Source organism: Cyanistes caeruleus, chromosome 11, assembly GCF_971803275.1.
Source record: "Cyanistes caeruleus chromosome 11, bCyaCae1.hap1.1, whole genome shotgun sequence".
Lineage (NCBI taxonomy): Eukaryota > Metazoa > Chordata > Aves > Passeriformes > Paridae > Cyanistes > Cyanistes caeruleus.
In genome coordinates this window covers 21563568-21580395 of record NC_141711.1, presented here as the reverse complement: position 1 = coordinate 21580395, position 16828 = coordinate 21563568, and the positions used below count along the sequence as shown (strand labels likewise).

The 16828-nt window shown below is 48.8% G+C and overlaps 1 protein-coding gene across 4 annotated transcripts; it reads right to left on the bottom strand.

The window, feature by feature from the left end:
• Positions 1-9190: 9190 nt before the first annotated feature.
• LOC147651120 (E3 ubiquitin-protein ligase PHF7-like) lies at positions 9191-16569 on the bottom strand. Of its 4 annotated transcripts, none has more exons than XM_086846526.1 (16): positions 16208-16569; positions 15837-16112; positions 15418-15509; positions 15231-15332; positions 14827-14951; positions 14588-14750; positions 14395-14501; positions 14065-14178; positions 13800-13918; positions 12828-13640; positions 12041-12508; positions 11203-11329; positions 10684-10754; positions 10392-10479; positions 9599-9681; positions 9191-9380 (listed from the first exon to the last, which is right to left on the bottom strand). In XM_086846526.1, the coding sequence occupies exons 2-10, from the start codon at positions 15877-15879 to the stop codon at positions 12874-12876; spliced, it is 1632 nt and encodes a 543-aa protein (XP_086702652.1). In that variant the 5' UTR covers positions 15880-16112; positions 16208-16569; the 3' UTR covers positions 9191-9380; positions 9599-9681; positions 10392-10479; positions 10684-10754; positions 11203-11329; positions 12041-12508; positions 12828-12873. The 4 variants fall into 4 exon arrangements, with proteins under 4 accessions (XP_086702652.1, XP_086702650.1, XP_086702653.1 ...); XM_086846524.1 differs by having other exon boundaries at positions 12223-12508; XM_086846527.1 differs by having other exon boundaries at positions 12041-12505; positions 16208-16351.
• Between the last annotated feature and the right edge of the window lie 259 nt (positions 16570-16828).

Here is a 16828-nt window from a genome sequence, read left to right as displayed (position 1 = left end):
TCTGCACCAAATCAGTATCTGAGTCACTTTTTGACTCAGCAATTTGACCCTATTAATATGACAACTGGATCAATTTTGAAGTGAGCTTGGAGAATCATTTCTGGAGGTGGTTGTCCAATCCTTCACTGATTTCTTTTGTTTGTTTGCAGACTCTAAGATGCTGGTGCAGTATATAATTGGTTAGTGGTAGTTTGATATTATATATGTTATTATTAATGTTTATGATTTGATTGATTTTTAACTGCTATGGGTTTTTATTTATTGTGTATATGGTTTTGTATTAATGTTGATGTGTATGACAGAAGTACATCTCATTTTATTATTTTTTTTTTTAAAAAAAAAACAAAACGGGGGGAGATTGATACCCTAAAAGCATTTACACATATTAGTGTAATATGTGCATTAGAAATTTGGAGCACAATAATGAAATATTTATATTGAAAGTTTAGAAAGATCATATAACTTAAATTTCCTATTGGGTGAACCATAGCTAAGCCAAAATGCTTCATTAACTTCAAGGGGAGAAGAGTCTGTGTTTTGTTGGCAGGTTCAAAAAGGTCACCTGTTCATCTGACCAGACTGTCTGCCTCTGAACACATGAGATCCAATAAACACAGACATCACCACACAACCTTGGTACTCCAAACAGGATCAGAAGTGGAGCTGTCAGGACACAGTTGTGTCTGAGCTCTACACAGACAGTTTGCCAACAGAAATTTTGTGTTGTTCTCATGATGTTGTGTCTCTACCAATTCTTTCAGTTATTCTCTGTTTTAAGATTTAGAAGGATGTGAAGAACAAGCTGAACATCGATGCCCTCACTCAGTCACCGATCAGCTGCCAGTTGACATCACAGGAGCAGCGGACATTCCAAGACTGAATCACGTTAAATCATTGTTTGTGAGAAGAGTTTTATAGAAGATCTAGAAGAGTGTAGAGACTCCATCTAACTTTATATAAGATCAAATTGTAATTGTATTTTACCCTTTCAGCAAATTGCTTTCACGCTTAGATTGCATAAATACTAGAGCACATGTGTTAAAAGTAGTTAGATAATAGTTTAAGATAAAGAGTATAGCTTGTGTTATAATTGTTATTTGTAGGTTATTGATACTTTAGAAAAGATATTAGTATGAAGTATAAGCATTCCCCTTTGAAGAGTTAATATAAGCATATTTGAAAGTTCATTTCACATTAATGCCTTAATTGTGAGTCTGCAGGCATGGTGTCATTTGCATGGAACACACTGCTTATGGTAATTGTGTTGTGTATAGTCCCAGCTGTCTGCTAACTGACATCCAAAAGTGACAGAACATTTGGGTCACTCTGGCACACTTGAGTGGCCAAAATGTCGATGTATTTTAGCCTAGCCACACCTGGAGATCCTTTTCACACCTGTCTCACAGGAGTCCCTGAATGGGATCCTCAAGCATTTAAAGGTTTAGTTAGTAACGAGACTCGACTGAATCAATTGGCAATGTCGCAAGAGTGCAATCGCACTGTTGGCTTCACATTAAGACAGCTTGAAGCCTGTTGGCAAGCAAAAATTATCAAAGTTCTCAGTATTACCATAGAGCCCCCAGAAGAATTAGGCTTGTTAGGTTTCACCAATACCTCAGGACAATACTTGAGCCCCTGACATAAAGCCATTCCAACAAAGTAATGCAACGCTGGGTTACACTCAATCCTATAGTTGATCTCGTTACTCACACTGAAAGTAAAGCCTTTTATTCATGGTGCAATCTCACAGGACAATTACCAAGGCAATTACCTAGTTCAATATTCCTAATCTGTTGAGGTAGAGCTTAGAGTGCAATTCCTGCTAGTCCACATGGAGGACCCTGTTATCTTGGGAAATTTACTTTGTTCCATCCAAGCTTTCATCAATTGCTGAATGTAACTGATAAAATAAAAAACATCAAACGGTCAAAGCGAAGACTGAATGAATTACAATGTAATGATGTTAGAGATCCTGACTTTTGGGATTTTGGAATAATATGGGCAACCTCCTTCTTTACTCCAGGAGTAGCTGCTGCTAAAATCTTGTCAACTCTAAAAAGGCTCGCTTGCTGGACTAGAAAAGAATTCTACTAAACATCCACAATGTTAAGTGAACTTTCAGCTGATGTGAGAAGTGTACATCATGCAGTATTGCAAAATCGAGCTGCAACTGACTTTTTGCTCTTAGCACAAGGCCATGGTTGTGAGGAGTTTGAAGGCATGTGCTGCTTGAATCTTACTGATCATTCAGTTTCCATCCATAAGCAACTACAACAGCTACAGGATGGGTTACATGCCCTGAAAGAAGATAGTGACACCATTGGAAGTTGGCTCACCATCTGGGGCATCACCAGATGGCTGAGGCGTCTTGTGCTAGAAGGGGGATGGATTTTACTTATAATGTAATTGGGATGGTGGTTTTAAGTTGTATGTTATCTTGTCTTGGCAAAAATGTAGAACAAGTCACATCCAAAGCCTGGTTTGTGCAAAAAGAGAATCAGGGGACTGTAGATAATATTCTAACAGAAGGTAGGCATGAAAGGCCTGTCTGCACAAACCAGCCTCTGGAATAAGTCGTGATATTAAAGGCTAAAGTCCTTGAAACTTCCCTGCAGAAGAGAGAGTAAACCTTTGAATTCCCCCTTACGATTTCCCAGGCCACTTTTCTCAGGCGAGACTGAGAAAGTTATGCGGCCTGCTTTTCCACAGGCACTGTGCTCCCTGCTTTTGCTCACAGTTAGCATCCATACACCGCTGCCAGAGAAGCTGTCTTTTCCACCAGAGGAACTTGAGATAGTTAAAGAGAGTGGGGCAGAGGAAAGAGGGGGTAATTGGTTTACAAGGGATAGTAAGCAGTGGATACCAAAAGCTCTAGCTTTACAGTTGTTAAAACAACTTCATGAAGGAAGTCATTGGGGCTCCCAAGGAATAGCAGAAGCCTTCCTCAAAATGTACGCTGCTGTGGGTCTTTTTACTCTGGCAAAGCGAGCTATTGAGGGTCATCTGATTTGTGCTAAAAACAGTAACAGAGTTACAATGAAACTTGCCAGGGGAGGGAGGCCTTGGCCTGTACATCCCTTCCAGAGATGCCAGGTAGATTTTACTGAAATGCCTCGAGTGGCAAGATTTAAATATCTTCTGGTAATAGTATGTCTGTTAACAGGGTGGCCAGAAGCGTTTCCAGACATTTCAGCAACTACCAGACCAGTTATTAAAGTATTTTTGGAACAAATAATTCCAAGCTATGGGACTGTGGAGGCAACAGACTCAGATAGGGGCACTCATTTTACAGGAAAATTTCTTAAAGGAGTAATGACTGCTTTAGGGATACAATGGAACCCCCTGGCACCCCCAGAGTTCGGGCCAAGTTGAACAGATGAATGGGGAAATGAAGAAACACATTCTGAAACTGGTGATAGAAACTAAGATGCTGTGGGTACAGCTCTTGCCACTGGCTTTAGTAAGAATAAGTATGGATGCTAACAGTGAAGCAGGGAGCATAGTGCCTGTGGAATAGCAGGCCACATACCTTTCTCAGTCTTGCCTGGGAAAGTGGCCTGGGAATTCATAAAGAGGAATTCAAACAATCCTTAGTGATAGAAGACAGCCTTGCAGGTGCTGTGTGTCTGTTCCTTGTTTTCTTGCAAGACAAGGTTGAGGGGTGGTGAACTCCACTAAGAAATGATGGTAATGTGTTAGTTTACTAACCAATAAGAGTTTTCCTTTCTGTACTTTTCATGTATCGGTCTATAAAGAAGACCTGAGATAATGAACTGAGAGAAATTTTCCAGTTCGACTCCACAAGAGAGTCTGTGTTGTTCTTCTCGTGGTTCCCAATAGAGCGACAAATAAGGGCCAGATCCAGGGGGGATATTCAACTATCTCCCTTTGAATTGATGTTTGGAAATCCTTATCCTTGTAATTCTCCGCCTGGGGCAGGGCTAAAGAAAAGTGATGTATATTAAAAACAGTTTGTGGCCCAGATACTGACTCTTGTGAAATCTCTTCAACAGGAAACTCAGCTGGCACAGACCTTGCCTTTGGACTTTGCTGTTCACAACATCCAGGCAGGAGACCGGGTCTTAGTTAAGGAGTGGAAAGAAGCACCACTGGTGGCTAAGTGGCTTGGACCTTTCCAAGTGTTGCTGTCCACAGAAACAGCTGTCAAGAGAGCTGGACACAGGTGGACCCATCGCACTCGGGTCAAGATCCCTGAAGCCTTGGAGATTTGGACATCTCAGCTGGAGGAGAAGGATGGGAAGCTGTGAATGACACTCCACAGGAGTGGACCAGAGCAGGAGCCAGTGCGTCGACATCAGGGGGAGCCCTGAGTGCCTCCCCACAGACTGCCTGCTGAAATAGTTTGTGTGGGCATCCCTTCTCTCCAACCTCCAGTCATTAGAGGTCAATCCTGGCTGTCATGGCTTTCTTTATGTTAAGCTGTTTCTGTGCCTTCCCTCACCACAGGTGTTGCAGGAGACAACATGAAAGTGAAAATTAGGTCAGGAAATTAGATGACACCATTAGAATGTTTCTCTTAATAATCTTACCTTTATACTGTCAGGCTGGGGCTAAAATTGGGAAAATAATTTTTTAACCTTAGGAGAAGAAGTAGCAGAAACCTTTAACCTTAGCAATTGCTGGGTCTGCAGAGGCCCAGGGGAATCTGAAAACTGGCCATAGGTGGCCAGCCCAGTCAAACCTTAATAGTGAGTTAGCACCCTGGATGAAGTCCATAATAGAAACAAGATTTTGGGATGAAGAAAGAAATCCATGACAGCTTCATTCTTCGGAAAGAGGCATTTATTGTCTAAATAGAACAGGAAGCATATACAGGAGAATGGGACATGTTTCCGTGGTTACCTCATGAGCTATAGATTAAACAAATGCTTTTTTGTGCTGCAGCAACTCTAACCTTTTTACCATGTGTCTTAGTTTAGGGCAAATTAGGGAGGAAAACTCTAAATGGGGATTTCTTCAGGGAAATGCCCCCTCCCCACCCCTGGTCCGGGAAAGAGGGAAAAAAAAAGAAAAAAAAAATTCTTTGGAGAGAAGTGGAAAAGGCTGTTTATTTTACAGAAATTGAATAATACTAAATAATAAAACCTCTCGCTATTCGATGGGATGGCAAGTCTAGGAAGAAAAGTCTTTTTCATGTGGTGTAGCTTGGCTCGCTCAGGTTCTTATCAGTCCTTTCGGCGCTGGAAAGTGCCGAGGCCCAGGCCCCTGTGGGCCACAGGCATGAGCTCCCGGGGTTTGGCTGGGTGTTCAGTCTAGAGAAGGCTTGCACAGATCTAAGAGGGAAAAAAAAAGGAAAAAAACAAAGGTCCAGGAAACTCCTCTACCTCAGCTGGCTAAAACTAACTAAAAACCAGAGAGAAGCTCTGTCCCACTGTCTGTCCGTGCTGCAGACACCACAGTCCAGGAGCGGGATGTGTGGGAGTGATGTTTTTCTTTAACACACTGCATGCTTTTTCTTCTCTTTCCCTTGCTCTCAAAGCCAGTCTTAAAGGTGCAGAACTTAATATATAACATAAACCAGATGATTGGGGATACCAGTATCATAAAGTTACCCCAGGACAACATGCATCATCCCTTGCTTAGTAGAAATAATTCAACGTGTGATCAAAGAGATGCAAGTATTAGCCATGCCTACTGATCCAGAGATGGCTGCAAAAGGACAGAAATTGATGTCACTGCAAATAATTGCAAAATCAAAAAAAGACCCAGGAACAAGAAATTAAGTCAATGATAACTAAAGTTTGGAAAGACAATTATTAAAAAAATAAAAGGAGAGGGATTGAGAGGAATAACAGATTTGTCTTTACAAATAAGCTGTGGGTCTGCTGGTAGGTAAAACTAGCACTGAGAGATAAAAGAATCAATGGGAAAGATTCCACTGATTGATGAATGGAAAAAAGATATTTGCCTTTACAAACAAATTGTAGGTTTGCTGATAAATGAAATTGGATATTGAAAGATGAAAGAGACAATGGGGAAACACCATAAATTCCTAAGAATTAAAAATGAAGAGGCAGGGTTATACATTAGAGGGGAATCTTAGGTATCAGGGGATTTACCAAAATATGGATATGATCTAGTATCAATATCCAACTGGATGGACAAAAACTCTCTAATTGTTTTAATTAGAAAGGATATGTTTAATTAGCGCTGGACTGGTGCTGGGTCATCCCTAATGTGCACGCAGCCCTGAGTACAAATGGTAAAAGGCTTTGATTTACAAAAGTATTGAATACAAATACATATTCATAACTCAGTTACCACCCACTCTCCATTTCTCATGTTAATGAGGAAAAAGGAAATTAAGCACGCCTGGTTTGTTCTTTGAAAGAAGTCGGTGGTCTTTTTATGAGTAGTGGTCCTGGAAGGGAGAAAGGAATGCGTCTTGACCTTCCTACCTTTCAGGGTAAGATGACAAATGGGCCAGATGGGCGTCTGTCTGCGCTCTTAGTTTCTTGTTTTCGTGAGCCTTTCTGATTTACTCTTGTCTTTATCAGGTTTTCTGTTTTCTTTCTTAAGCCCAACTGAGTCAGCGTCTCCATCTTCTACCCTTGGTAAGGCCTCCCCATTTGCCCTTGGTGTCTCGGTTTTAGAAGACAGGTGTCTGCTAGGGAGGGCAGGAGCCTCCCTTGGAATAAAAAAATGTAGACCCCCTCCCTCCAAATTATTATAATTCTGAAATCAAGGGGCCTCTCAGGCAGAGATCTGGGGATAGGAATAACAGTTCTTTACTAGTATTTATAACAAGGCAAACAAACAACAATAACTACAGCATTAGCAAGAAAACAGAACCAGGGACCCTGTGGCAGCTTTCTTGGCCGAGACGGGAAGGGATGGAGGAGAGGCTTTGCTTCACAAACCCCCTCGGGCGGGCAGTCCCGGTGCTCCTGCAGGGCTCTGAGGAACAGTCGGCTGGAACAGCAGGGATGAGCAGAGATCCCGGAGCTGTGGCTGAGGTGTAAGGAGACACCATCGCAAGATGACACATCCTGGTCATCCCCCGATGTGTTATCCATCCCCCAACGTGTCTCAATGCATCCCAATGTTCCACCAGGCACATTGGGCCTCCAGTCCAGCATTCCACTGCCCTCCAAAGTAGAGGCCAGACCCCCAGAAAGAAAGGCCAACCATGCAGCTGGCTGTGGGACAAAGTCTGGCTCCCAGCTGCTCTGTGGAGCCTCTGGCACAGGAGCCTCCTCCACCAGCTGGCTCTGAGGGCTGAGAGCCAGCAGCAGCCCCATCCTGCGCCCTGCCCTCAGCCCTTGGGCCGCTTGGGGAAGCCTCGAGGCTGCCGCTGATGGGGCTGCTTGGCTCATTCCAGCACTGCTGCATCTGTGGCCAAAGCAGGGCCACCATCATGTGCTGCAGGGAAAACTGTGGCACATGGGAGTGTGACAGCTGGGCTGGTATTGGCACGGGTTATAAGGCCAAAGAGCCGGGTGCCCCTGGGCTGGGGGCAGTGCCCAGGCTGGGCTTGGCAGAGCCTGTCTGCTCCCTGGGGGCTGGGGGCACTGCTCGGGCCTGGCCGAGGCCTGGGGAGCCCTTGGCCATCCTGCTCGGCCTTAGAGCCTGCACTTGTGAGCCAGAGTTCAATGGCCCCAGCCTGACCAGACACTCAGGGCTGGAGCCTTCCTGTGGTTACGCAGAACCTGAGGCCATCAGAATTTGCCTCTGCACGCTCCACCTCCAGGGGCCAGCAACCGCAGGAGCCCCCAACATGAAGCATACCAAGAGTCGCTGCCATCTTGCTCTCTGGAGAGCAGCAGCTGCAGCACACAGAGTGAGGCAATAGCAGGGTCAACATACAGCAGCTCCCCAGGCCATGGGCACCATGAGTAGTGCCTGTTGTAGTTATAGTAGTTGTAGTACTAGCAGTGTTAGTAGTAGTACTTAGCGGCCTCAGCAGAGTTATAGACATGCCGGGCCAGATCACTGGGGAAACAGCTCCTTCCAGCAAAGGAAAAGCCTACCAAGTGTAACTGACATTAAAAAGGGCCACCTTCATAATTTTGCAAGTATGTTAAACTCTTTACCAAGCAGTCAGCTATTCCTTTGTGCAGCTCTAAAAATGTAATGCTGGGATTTGATACAGTTGCCCTTCAAATACCCCAGGTAAAGGGAGCTGAGTGCTTTGATTCCAGGGAAACCATGAGTAAGTATTAAGAGAAGTATGCTGCTATGTAGCAGTTCCGTAGTTAGTCGAGCATTCTTCCTTTCTGCCATGGAGGGAGAGGACTTGCACGTGGAAGAGAACATGGTGTTCCTGCACAGGGACTCACCACTGACCAGAATCATGTGCGACAGGGAGCAGGAGGGCCCTGATGGCAGGGAGCCAGGTGAGGGCAAAGCAGCCCTCCCACAGCCTGGCCCAGGGGCTGTCGGGGTGGCCAGCGTGGGGGCAAAGCAGAGGCCGGGGCAGGCAGGAGCTGCTCAGCCAGGCCAGGGCTGGGAGCCTCCTTCCTCGCCAAGTGGGGCCCAGCTGGGCCAGGGGGCAGCTGTTGGGAGCCCCGTGCCCGCAATGGCCGCTGCTCTCCAAGGCCTCCAGCCCTGCCCATCAGCCAGGCACGCAGGCAGGGACAGAGCAACCCTTGGGGCCGATGCTGCGGGCTGAGAGCCCCACAGAGCTGCTCATGCCCGCTGCCATTGCCTCTGTCCCCTGCAGCATGCGTGTTGTGTCGTCCCGTAAAGGCCGACCCCTGCGTTTCCCCAGGCCCTGGCAAGTGCCCCTGTGCTGCTCCTGCATTGCCCAGGGCACCCACAGGTGTTGCTCGTGCCTGACAGCGACCAGAACCAGCGCCGAGTGTGACAGCTCTGTTGCTCTGGGCACGGCTGTCAGGCCAAGCCCCCTTTTGGGCTTGGCAGAGCCCGTAGGCTCCTGGAGGGCTGGGGGCACTGCTCCGGCCCAGCCTGGCCCAGGCCTGGGAGGCCTTTGACATTGCTGATTGCCCTCACAGCCTCCAGGGCTGAGCCGGAGCTCAATGGCCCCAGCCTGACCGGACAGTCTGGACTGGAGCCTTCCCGTGGCTCCCCGGAACCCGAGAGCATCAGCGCCAGCTCAGAAACACTGCCTAACTGGGTTTGCCAATATTGTTTCTTGTTAGATCCTTGAAAGGATTTAAAAGGTAAAGTTGTTTGGCAACTTCTTCAAGGAACAAATAGGACACGATTCTTTTCAAGAAAGGGTTTATTAGTTTGGGTTCAGTTTCCGTTTGGAATTCTTATGCTTCCTTAGACGATCCAGAAATTAATGAAAATCTAACATATTCCTAGGAGAAGTTTTTGAATCCACTACTCGCAGAAGTCTCTAAATTCACTGTTTCTCTTAAACACTTCCCTTACATCTAGTTAGCTAGCTGCTCCTGTAACATACAGAGATGCAGTGGTTTACCTGGCTGGACATCACAACATCATGTTACACACACCAGTATACTAACAACCTTTTGTTCCCTGACAGTTACAAAGTTTCAGGCTCTTCTGGAGGTCCTGAATTAATTTTGCATGCACATCCATAGCTGTGTTCCCTCCCCATGCCCAGCATTCAGCCACAGTTACCAGGGAACAGATGTTCCATACTCACCTCAAGCAATAATCTACATCTGTCTTCCCAACCCTCTTATTCTTCACTGAGCTCTACAGATCTACAAAATAACTCTGGGCCCTCTGCACAAAACAAAACACAACACCAATCAGTAGGGTTCAACCCTTCTGATTCTGCTGCTGCTACCAACAATCATGAATGAACAACACAACAGTCAAGTCAGAAGCTCTATTCTTCACGTCCCTCCTATTCTCTTGCCCCCCACCACATGTCGGCTCCAACAGAAATGTTCCCTACTGCAGCCTGGTGTACTAAGAAAAATGAAAGGCAGCAGCTGTCTCCCTGAACCTGCTGAAATCTAAATTGCAGTGAAACAGCAGCTCTTGCATTAAATGCTCAGCAGCAGGATCCCACAGCTGCCCCCAGAAGTGCTGCCTGCCAAGGGCTGAGATCTCCATTCTAACACACCCTGTAAATCAGACAGGCTGGAAGATTGCAGGGCAGTAACTGTATGAACACAGCCATACATTTCATCAGCGTTATCTAACAAGTCTCAAGAAACAAACGTCATTTAAGCCTGACTTGAGACTATATTCTACAAAATAGAACAAGCAATTGTTTTGGCGCCCTGTGTAATTTTTGGGGGCTGTGTATGTTTTCTTTTGTTGTTGTTGTCTTTGTTTCTGAATCGAAAATTCACTGGCTTCAGAAGAGAAAGCCCCAGATTCATTAGGATGAAGAACCGCACGCACATATGCCACTGACAAGAGCACTCGGCATTCCTCAGATTAACACCAGAAAGACAGGAAAAAGTTAAAGGTGATAGACCTACCTGAAAGGATCCTAAATGTCTCAGTAACCTGTCTAGTGACTATATTTTTGCTAAGCTCTAAAAGTTCCTATAGCTATGAGGCAATTATCTGAAAGAAAGGAAAGCCAGAAAGCTGATCAGCCTTTAGTTTTTACCAGGACTCTCTCATGGGATCTACCACAACTTTGACCACAAGAAAGCATGGCAAATTTTGACTACAGAGCATTCATAACATTTTTTCCTCCTTACTCAAGTCCAGTAAGGGTTTAAAAGGGAAAAATATACAAAAGGGGCTGAACAAGTTGTGTCGTACCTCTTAGGTGTTCATCATCTTTAGAGAAGAAGAAAACTCCAGCACTTTCTGTGCATGGTAGAGAAAAAACCCTAGACAAGTACAAAGGGGTTTTAGCATCCTAAAAGGTCCTATCAAATCCCATGAGCATGAGTTAGAGCTGTAGTGCCTCAGAGAAATGGTATACATGGAAGAACTCTACTCCATAGTTTGCAAATAAAACCTTCTATTAAAAAAACCCACTTTTTACAAGAAAACTGACTGTGTCTTTGCCTTTTGGCAAAACTCAGTTTGGGCTTGGCCAAACCAAAACAACCCAGTCAATTTCTTGTGCTCATCTTCTCTCTCTTCACATTCAACTTCACATCCAATGGGCTGCTGGGACTCTGGACTCCACACAGCACCAATGGTTTTCCAAGATGACTTTCCTTGCTCAGAGGTGTGCAGTGTCAGTTTCCCATTTCCTCAGTGCTGCCATTCATATTCCCACAGCATCCAACTACTACAGCCAAGTAGACAACAAATACAAATGGAACTTGCCTTTCTTGGTGCTTTTCAATTTCTGACATCTCAGGCTCATCAGCACCCTCAGAAGTGAGGTCTTGGAAATGTGAATCCTCTTGCCACCTGACTTTTTCCAGTTTTATTGTTCCAAGTACGTGAGGCTCTGCAAAACCAGCACCAAAAGAGAAAGCAAGCCAAAACCAGATTATTTCTCTGCTTGCCAGGAAAAATTCCTTCTTTCAAGTGAAATATGTACACTGGGGAAGACAGATTTAGGAAGGACAGAATCTTCTCCTCCCTGATTTTCTGAGCTGTAGCTCTGCTCCAGGATCTTCCACTTTGTTCAAGGCATCTCCTATGTATTCTTCAACATTTATCATCGCATCCAGAAGACAGTGAATAGCTTCTGAATTTAGCACAAGTGTGGGGGGCTTGTTGCTTTGTGTTGTTGTTTGTTAATATTTTGGATAACTTGGCACGGCTTCCTTTCATTCCTATCTGACTGTGACTTGATTAAATATTCCTTCATCTTCATTTCATAAGGCCTTATTTTATCTGAGCTTAGGACACCCCAATGATCCTTCAGTGTCATTCAGTTTCACTTTTCTGAAGGTCCAGGAATAGAATTCGGTAACTAATGAATGGTCATGGAGCTTGGGGTCAACTCCAGGATTTTGCTCCTCCCTCTACCTTAACACCCATTTTCCTTAAAATCCTGTTGTGTTCCATGTAACTTGGTATGACTGCTGTGTCACCTCTGTCCCTGTTTGAGAACTTTAGGGCATGACAACAAGCTTTTTCACCACTCTGCAAAAATCCCAATGCCTTCTCAAGGCGTGCCTCTCAAAATTCCTGAGATGCAAGCAGGAGTTACCTCTCATTAATCTCCCACAACCTTGGCAAGTAGCAATGAAGATCAAAATGCTTCAGCATAAGTACTGACTTCTGCTGCTGATCATCCTCTGGATTATGACCTTCTTTACACCATCTTGCTCTACAGTGCCTGCCAGAAGCCGTTCCTTAGAAATGGCTCCGTTAGGAGGGTTCTGCTGTTACCTTCTTTGATGCCCAACTCCTCTGTGTCTCCAAAGAAGGAAAACTTGAACACACTCGACTCCTGAGTTCTGTCGTTTTCAGGTAAAGGTCTCGGACATTCGTCTGGGGCAGAGTCCTGCGCATCCTCTTTGTCCCAGGCAATTTCCACGGTCTTTTCTGGTTTGATCTTTGAAGGTCCAATCAAGTCTTTAAAATCAGCAGCAGTGTCTCAATCGATTTCTCCAGACACTTGAGGCAGTGTCTCACTCTCTTCTTTCTTCTTCTGCTTTACTGAAGGAAGGCTCTACTGAAATGAGATGGTTTAAGGATAGCAACTCAGCACACGGCCTTTTCAAAGACAGCTTCCCTAAGAGCCACCTTTCTTTTCATGTCTCCCTAAACATATCCAAGCCATTAAGGACTGGTTCACTTTCAAGGGTAAGCAGTGGGGAAATATCTGTCTAAAGGCACCAATGAGTGTCCTTTTTAATTAGCTATGTCCTTAAGTGGCTTTTCCCTTAACAATACACGATAACAGAAACCAAGAATCATAGAAATGCCAAGAGCTAATTCGGGTTTTCCCACAGACCTGCAAATCTCAAGGTCCCTGTACTGACCCTTCTCACCTTCACTTACAGCAGCAAACGGAAGGACTAGAAAGAAAAGATGACACTACGTGCTGCTGATAGAGGTCCGAGTTGAGGCCCGACGTGGCTGGCGGGAGCGGTTGCTCCAGCGCGACGTCCCCGATGGTGTCCCCCTGCGCCTGGGTGTCTCAGCACTTGCTGCTGTCCTCCTGCTCCTGTCCTGGCGACTCCGGGATTGGACAGGTTGATTTGAAGCCCAACGTTGCGGGCAGGAGCGGCTGCGTCTGGGGGACGTCCCCGAGGATATCTCCCTTCGCCTGGGCCTCTCTGCCCTCGATGTTCTCCTGCTGCGCCTGTCTCGGCAACTCCTCGACCGGGCAGGTGGACTCTGGGCATGAGCTTGCTGCCGGGAGCGGCTGTGTCTGCGGGAAGCCCGCGACGGTGTCTCCCTTTGCCTGGGCCTCTCTGCACTTGATGTTCTCCTGCTGCTCCTGTCATGGCGACTCCGCGACCGGACGGCTCCATCTGAGGCCCGCCTTTGCTGGTGAGAGCGGCTTCGCCTGCGGTCAGGCCCGGCACGTCTGGAATGGACCCTGTTCTCAGGGCCCGTCCAGCTGCTGGATCTTGCCCTTGCTGTGCGTGGGCTGCCGGTGTCTGCCAAGGAAGAAGCTGGACGCCGGAGGCTTCTGTGACTGCTGGTCCCTGGAGTTGGAGACTGGGGAGCCAGACGCGATGGCACTGCGCTGCTGGAGCTTGGCCTGATGGCCTCAGATTCTGACAGGCCATGAGCAGGCTCCAGTCCTGACTGTCTGGTCAGGCTGGGGCCATTGAGCTCCAGCTCATCCCTGGGGGCTGCAAGGCCAAACAGGAATGTCAGAGGCCTGTCAGGCCTGGAGCAGGCAAAGCCCGACCAGAGCACTGCCCCCAGCCCTCCAGAAGCCCATGGGCTTTGTCGTGCCCAGCCTGGGCACTGGCCCCAGCCCAGGGACACCCGCCTGCTTTGCCTCATACCCGTGTCGAGACCAGCACAGCTGTCGCACTCCCAGTGGGTTGTCCTCACTGTCAGGCCAGAGCAGTGCCTGTGGGTGCCCTCAGCAGCACAGGAGGAGCACAGGAGCAGCTCCCAGGGCCTGCGGAAGCAAACGGGTTGATGGCTCTGAAGACAAAGTGTCCCAGCACGGGATTGTGCAGCCGAGCTCCTCTGGCTCTTTCCGCTTTGAGCCCTTCCCGAGACACAGGTTCCCTGCAGAGCCCCGGGTGCAGCTTCCCAACTCACCCCTCTTCCTCTGCCTCCTCCCTGCCTCCTGGGTAAAAGCATTCCCTGGCATTGCACCTGTTGTGCCTCTCTCCAAGATCTGCAAAGGCGTCATTGTCCTCCCATGTTGGGTCTCTAATGGAGAAAGGAAAAGCTGATGTGTTTTTGCTGCCCTGACCCCATGGATGTAACAGGGTGTCCCTGCTCTTCCTCCAATGCTTTTCCAAGTCCCATGAGAAGCGGAAGTCCAGACTCCCTGGATGGGGCAGGGCCTGGACTGCTGGGGCAGGGCCTGGCACAGCACAGCATTTGCACCCTCCTGTCTTGTGAGCCCCACAGAACGACACCAACCTGAAGGGGATGCGGATTCCCATGATGAACATTTCAACAAGGAATGTCTCATGGTCTCTGCAGAGGGGGCAGGAGAAGGATAAAACACCAGCTCCCATGGCCTGTCCCTGCAGGGCAAACAGAAGCAGTGTGAGCCAGGCCCCGGTGCTGCTGAGCACCTGCTGTGTCCCAGGCCTGAGGGCATGGCTCCCACCTGGAGGCAGTCCCTGTGGAACCAGGCTCTTTTGCATGCCGGGCACACTATGGTCTTGTAGGTCATTCTGTCCTCCACTGGCTCCATGCAGATGGGGCATTCGGTGCCCGGCTCTGGAGTCACCTGCACGTCCTGCTCTGGACGGTGCTCAGGGCAGTAGGACCTGGGGGCAAAGGGATGGGCATAATGAGAAAGTCTTGGTCCTTCCCTGGGGGTGGCCAGGAGGGGAGAGGGGCTACCTGAATGGGGCAATGTACAGATTGACACAGCCGCCCTCCTTGGCACAGGGCAGGTGGAACCATCTGTCGCAGCCTTCTTTGCAGCACATGATGGTGGCCCCGCTCTGGCCGCAGACGCAGCAGTGCTGGAATGAGACAAGCAGCCCCATCAGCAGCAGCCTCGGGGCCTCCCCACACAGCCCCAGGGCTCCGGGCAGGGCGCAGGATGGGGCCGCTGCTGGCTCTCAGCCCTCAGAGCCAGCTGGTGAAGGAAGCTCCTGTGCCAGAGGCTCCACAGAACTGCTGGGAGCCAGACTTTGTCCCACAGCTGGCTGCATGGTCAGCCTTTCTTGCTGGAGGTATGGGATAAGTTCTGGCCAACCTCTCCTGGCACAAATTTTTTTGCTCTTTTGCCAGGCGCTCACCTTCTGTGCTGCCCGCCTGACTGCAAGCTGGATATCTCGATGCAGAAAACCCAGGAGTCCAACACGTTTATTGGCTTGCTGGAAAAGCAGTGTGGCAAAATACTGCAGAAAGGGAGAAGAGCTGATGAGGACAGGGTGGCAGGGACTGCCCATTGCAATGCTGGAGAGAGTGCCCAGAGCCACTCACCAGGCAGAAGACGTGGGCACAGAGCCCGTATTTCTCCTGTTTATCACCGCAGATGTCCGGGTCAGCCTCTACACGGTGACACAACACGCATGCTGCAGGGGACAGAGCCAATGGCAGCGGGCATGAGCAGCTCTGTGGGGCTCTCAGACCACAGCATCGACCCCAAGGGCTGCTCTGTCCCTGCTTGCGTGCCTGGCTGATGGGCAGGACTGGAGGCCTTGGAGAGCAGCGGCCATTGCGGGCACGGGGCTCCCAACAGCTGCCCCCTGGCCCAGCTGGGCCCCACTTGGCGAGGAAGGAGGCTCCCAGCCCTGGCCTGGCTGAGTAGCTTCTGCCTGCCCTGGCCTCTGCTCTGGGCCTCACGCTGGCCACCCCGACAGCCCCTGGGCCAGGCTGTGGGAGGGCTGCTTTGCCCTCACCTGGCTCCCTGCCATCAGGGCCCTCCTGCTCCCTGTCGCACATGGTGGCTGTCAGCGCTGAGTCCCTGTGCAGGAACGCCGCTGTCTCCACCAGGTGCTGGTCCTGTCTCTCTCTGCGGGAGAAAGAAGAGTGATGGGAGTTTGCAGAACAGGCCCAGAGCTACGAGGGTGCTACTCCCTGGTCAGCCCTGCGTGAGCCCTGCTCCTGTCCGCCTTCTGCTCCTATTGTCGCGTTGAGGAACACCGCCGTCTCCTCTGGATGTTCCTGCGCTGATTCTGGGAAGTGAGAGGCAGGTGAGCCTGCAGCACAGGCCCAGAGCGCCGAGGTGTGGGGCCCCTCTGGTCCCTGGGCAGCTGCTTCCCTGCCTTACCTTCTCCTCCCGTTGCCAGGTCGCACTGACACACGGCCTGAGCCCAGCCTTCCCTTTTGGGGCTTTGGTTGCACGCGTCACAATGGCCACTCTGACATCAGCATCTTGCTCCCAAAGTTCAGGCAGCCATGGCCTCAGTTGCCTGGCAGCCACTTGAGGCCGCCCCCTTGGGAACCAAGGTTCTGAGATGGTTCCAAGCCTTTGGTCAGCACGGAACCAGGCCAGGGACACCTGCAGCAAGTGCAGGGTCCAATCCCAGGCCCCAGGGCAGTCATCGAGGGTGGCACTGTAGGCAGAAAGGTGCTGTTCAGGCACCGCCATGCCAGGGCTCCTGCCCCGGCAGTCGAGCTTGTGCAGAGTCTCTTGCACTTCACAGATTCCAAACCTCCTCTCGGTGAACCAACGTTTTCCTCAAGACCTCTCTGCAGTAAACTGAGATGAACCTGATTTCATGCCCATGCTGATCACCGTTGGGAACAGGAGATGAAGCTGGGGACCACTGCAGCTGCCTCCCAACCTCAATTCTCCTGTCATCTAACCATCTAATGAAGTTGACATTTCATATTAAGTGGAAAAATTAGTATTAAGCTCCTTAGAAAGCTCATTCTTTACATTGACGCA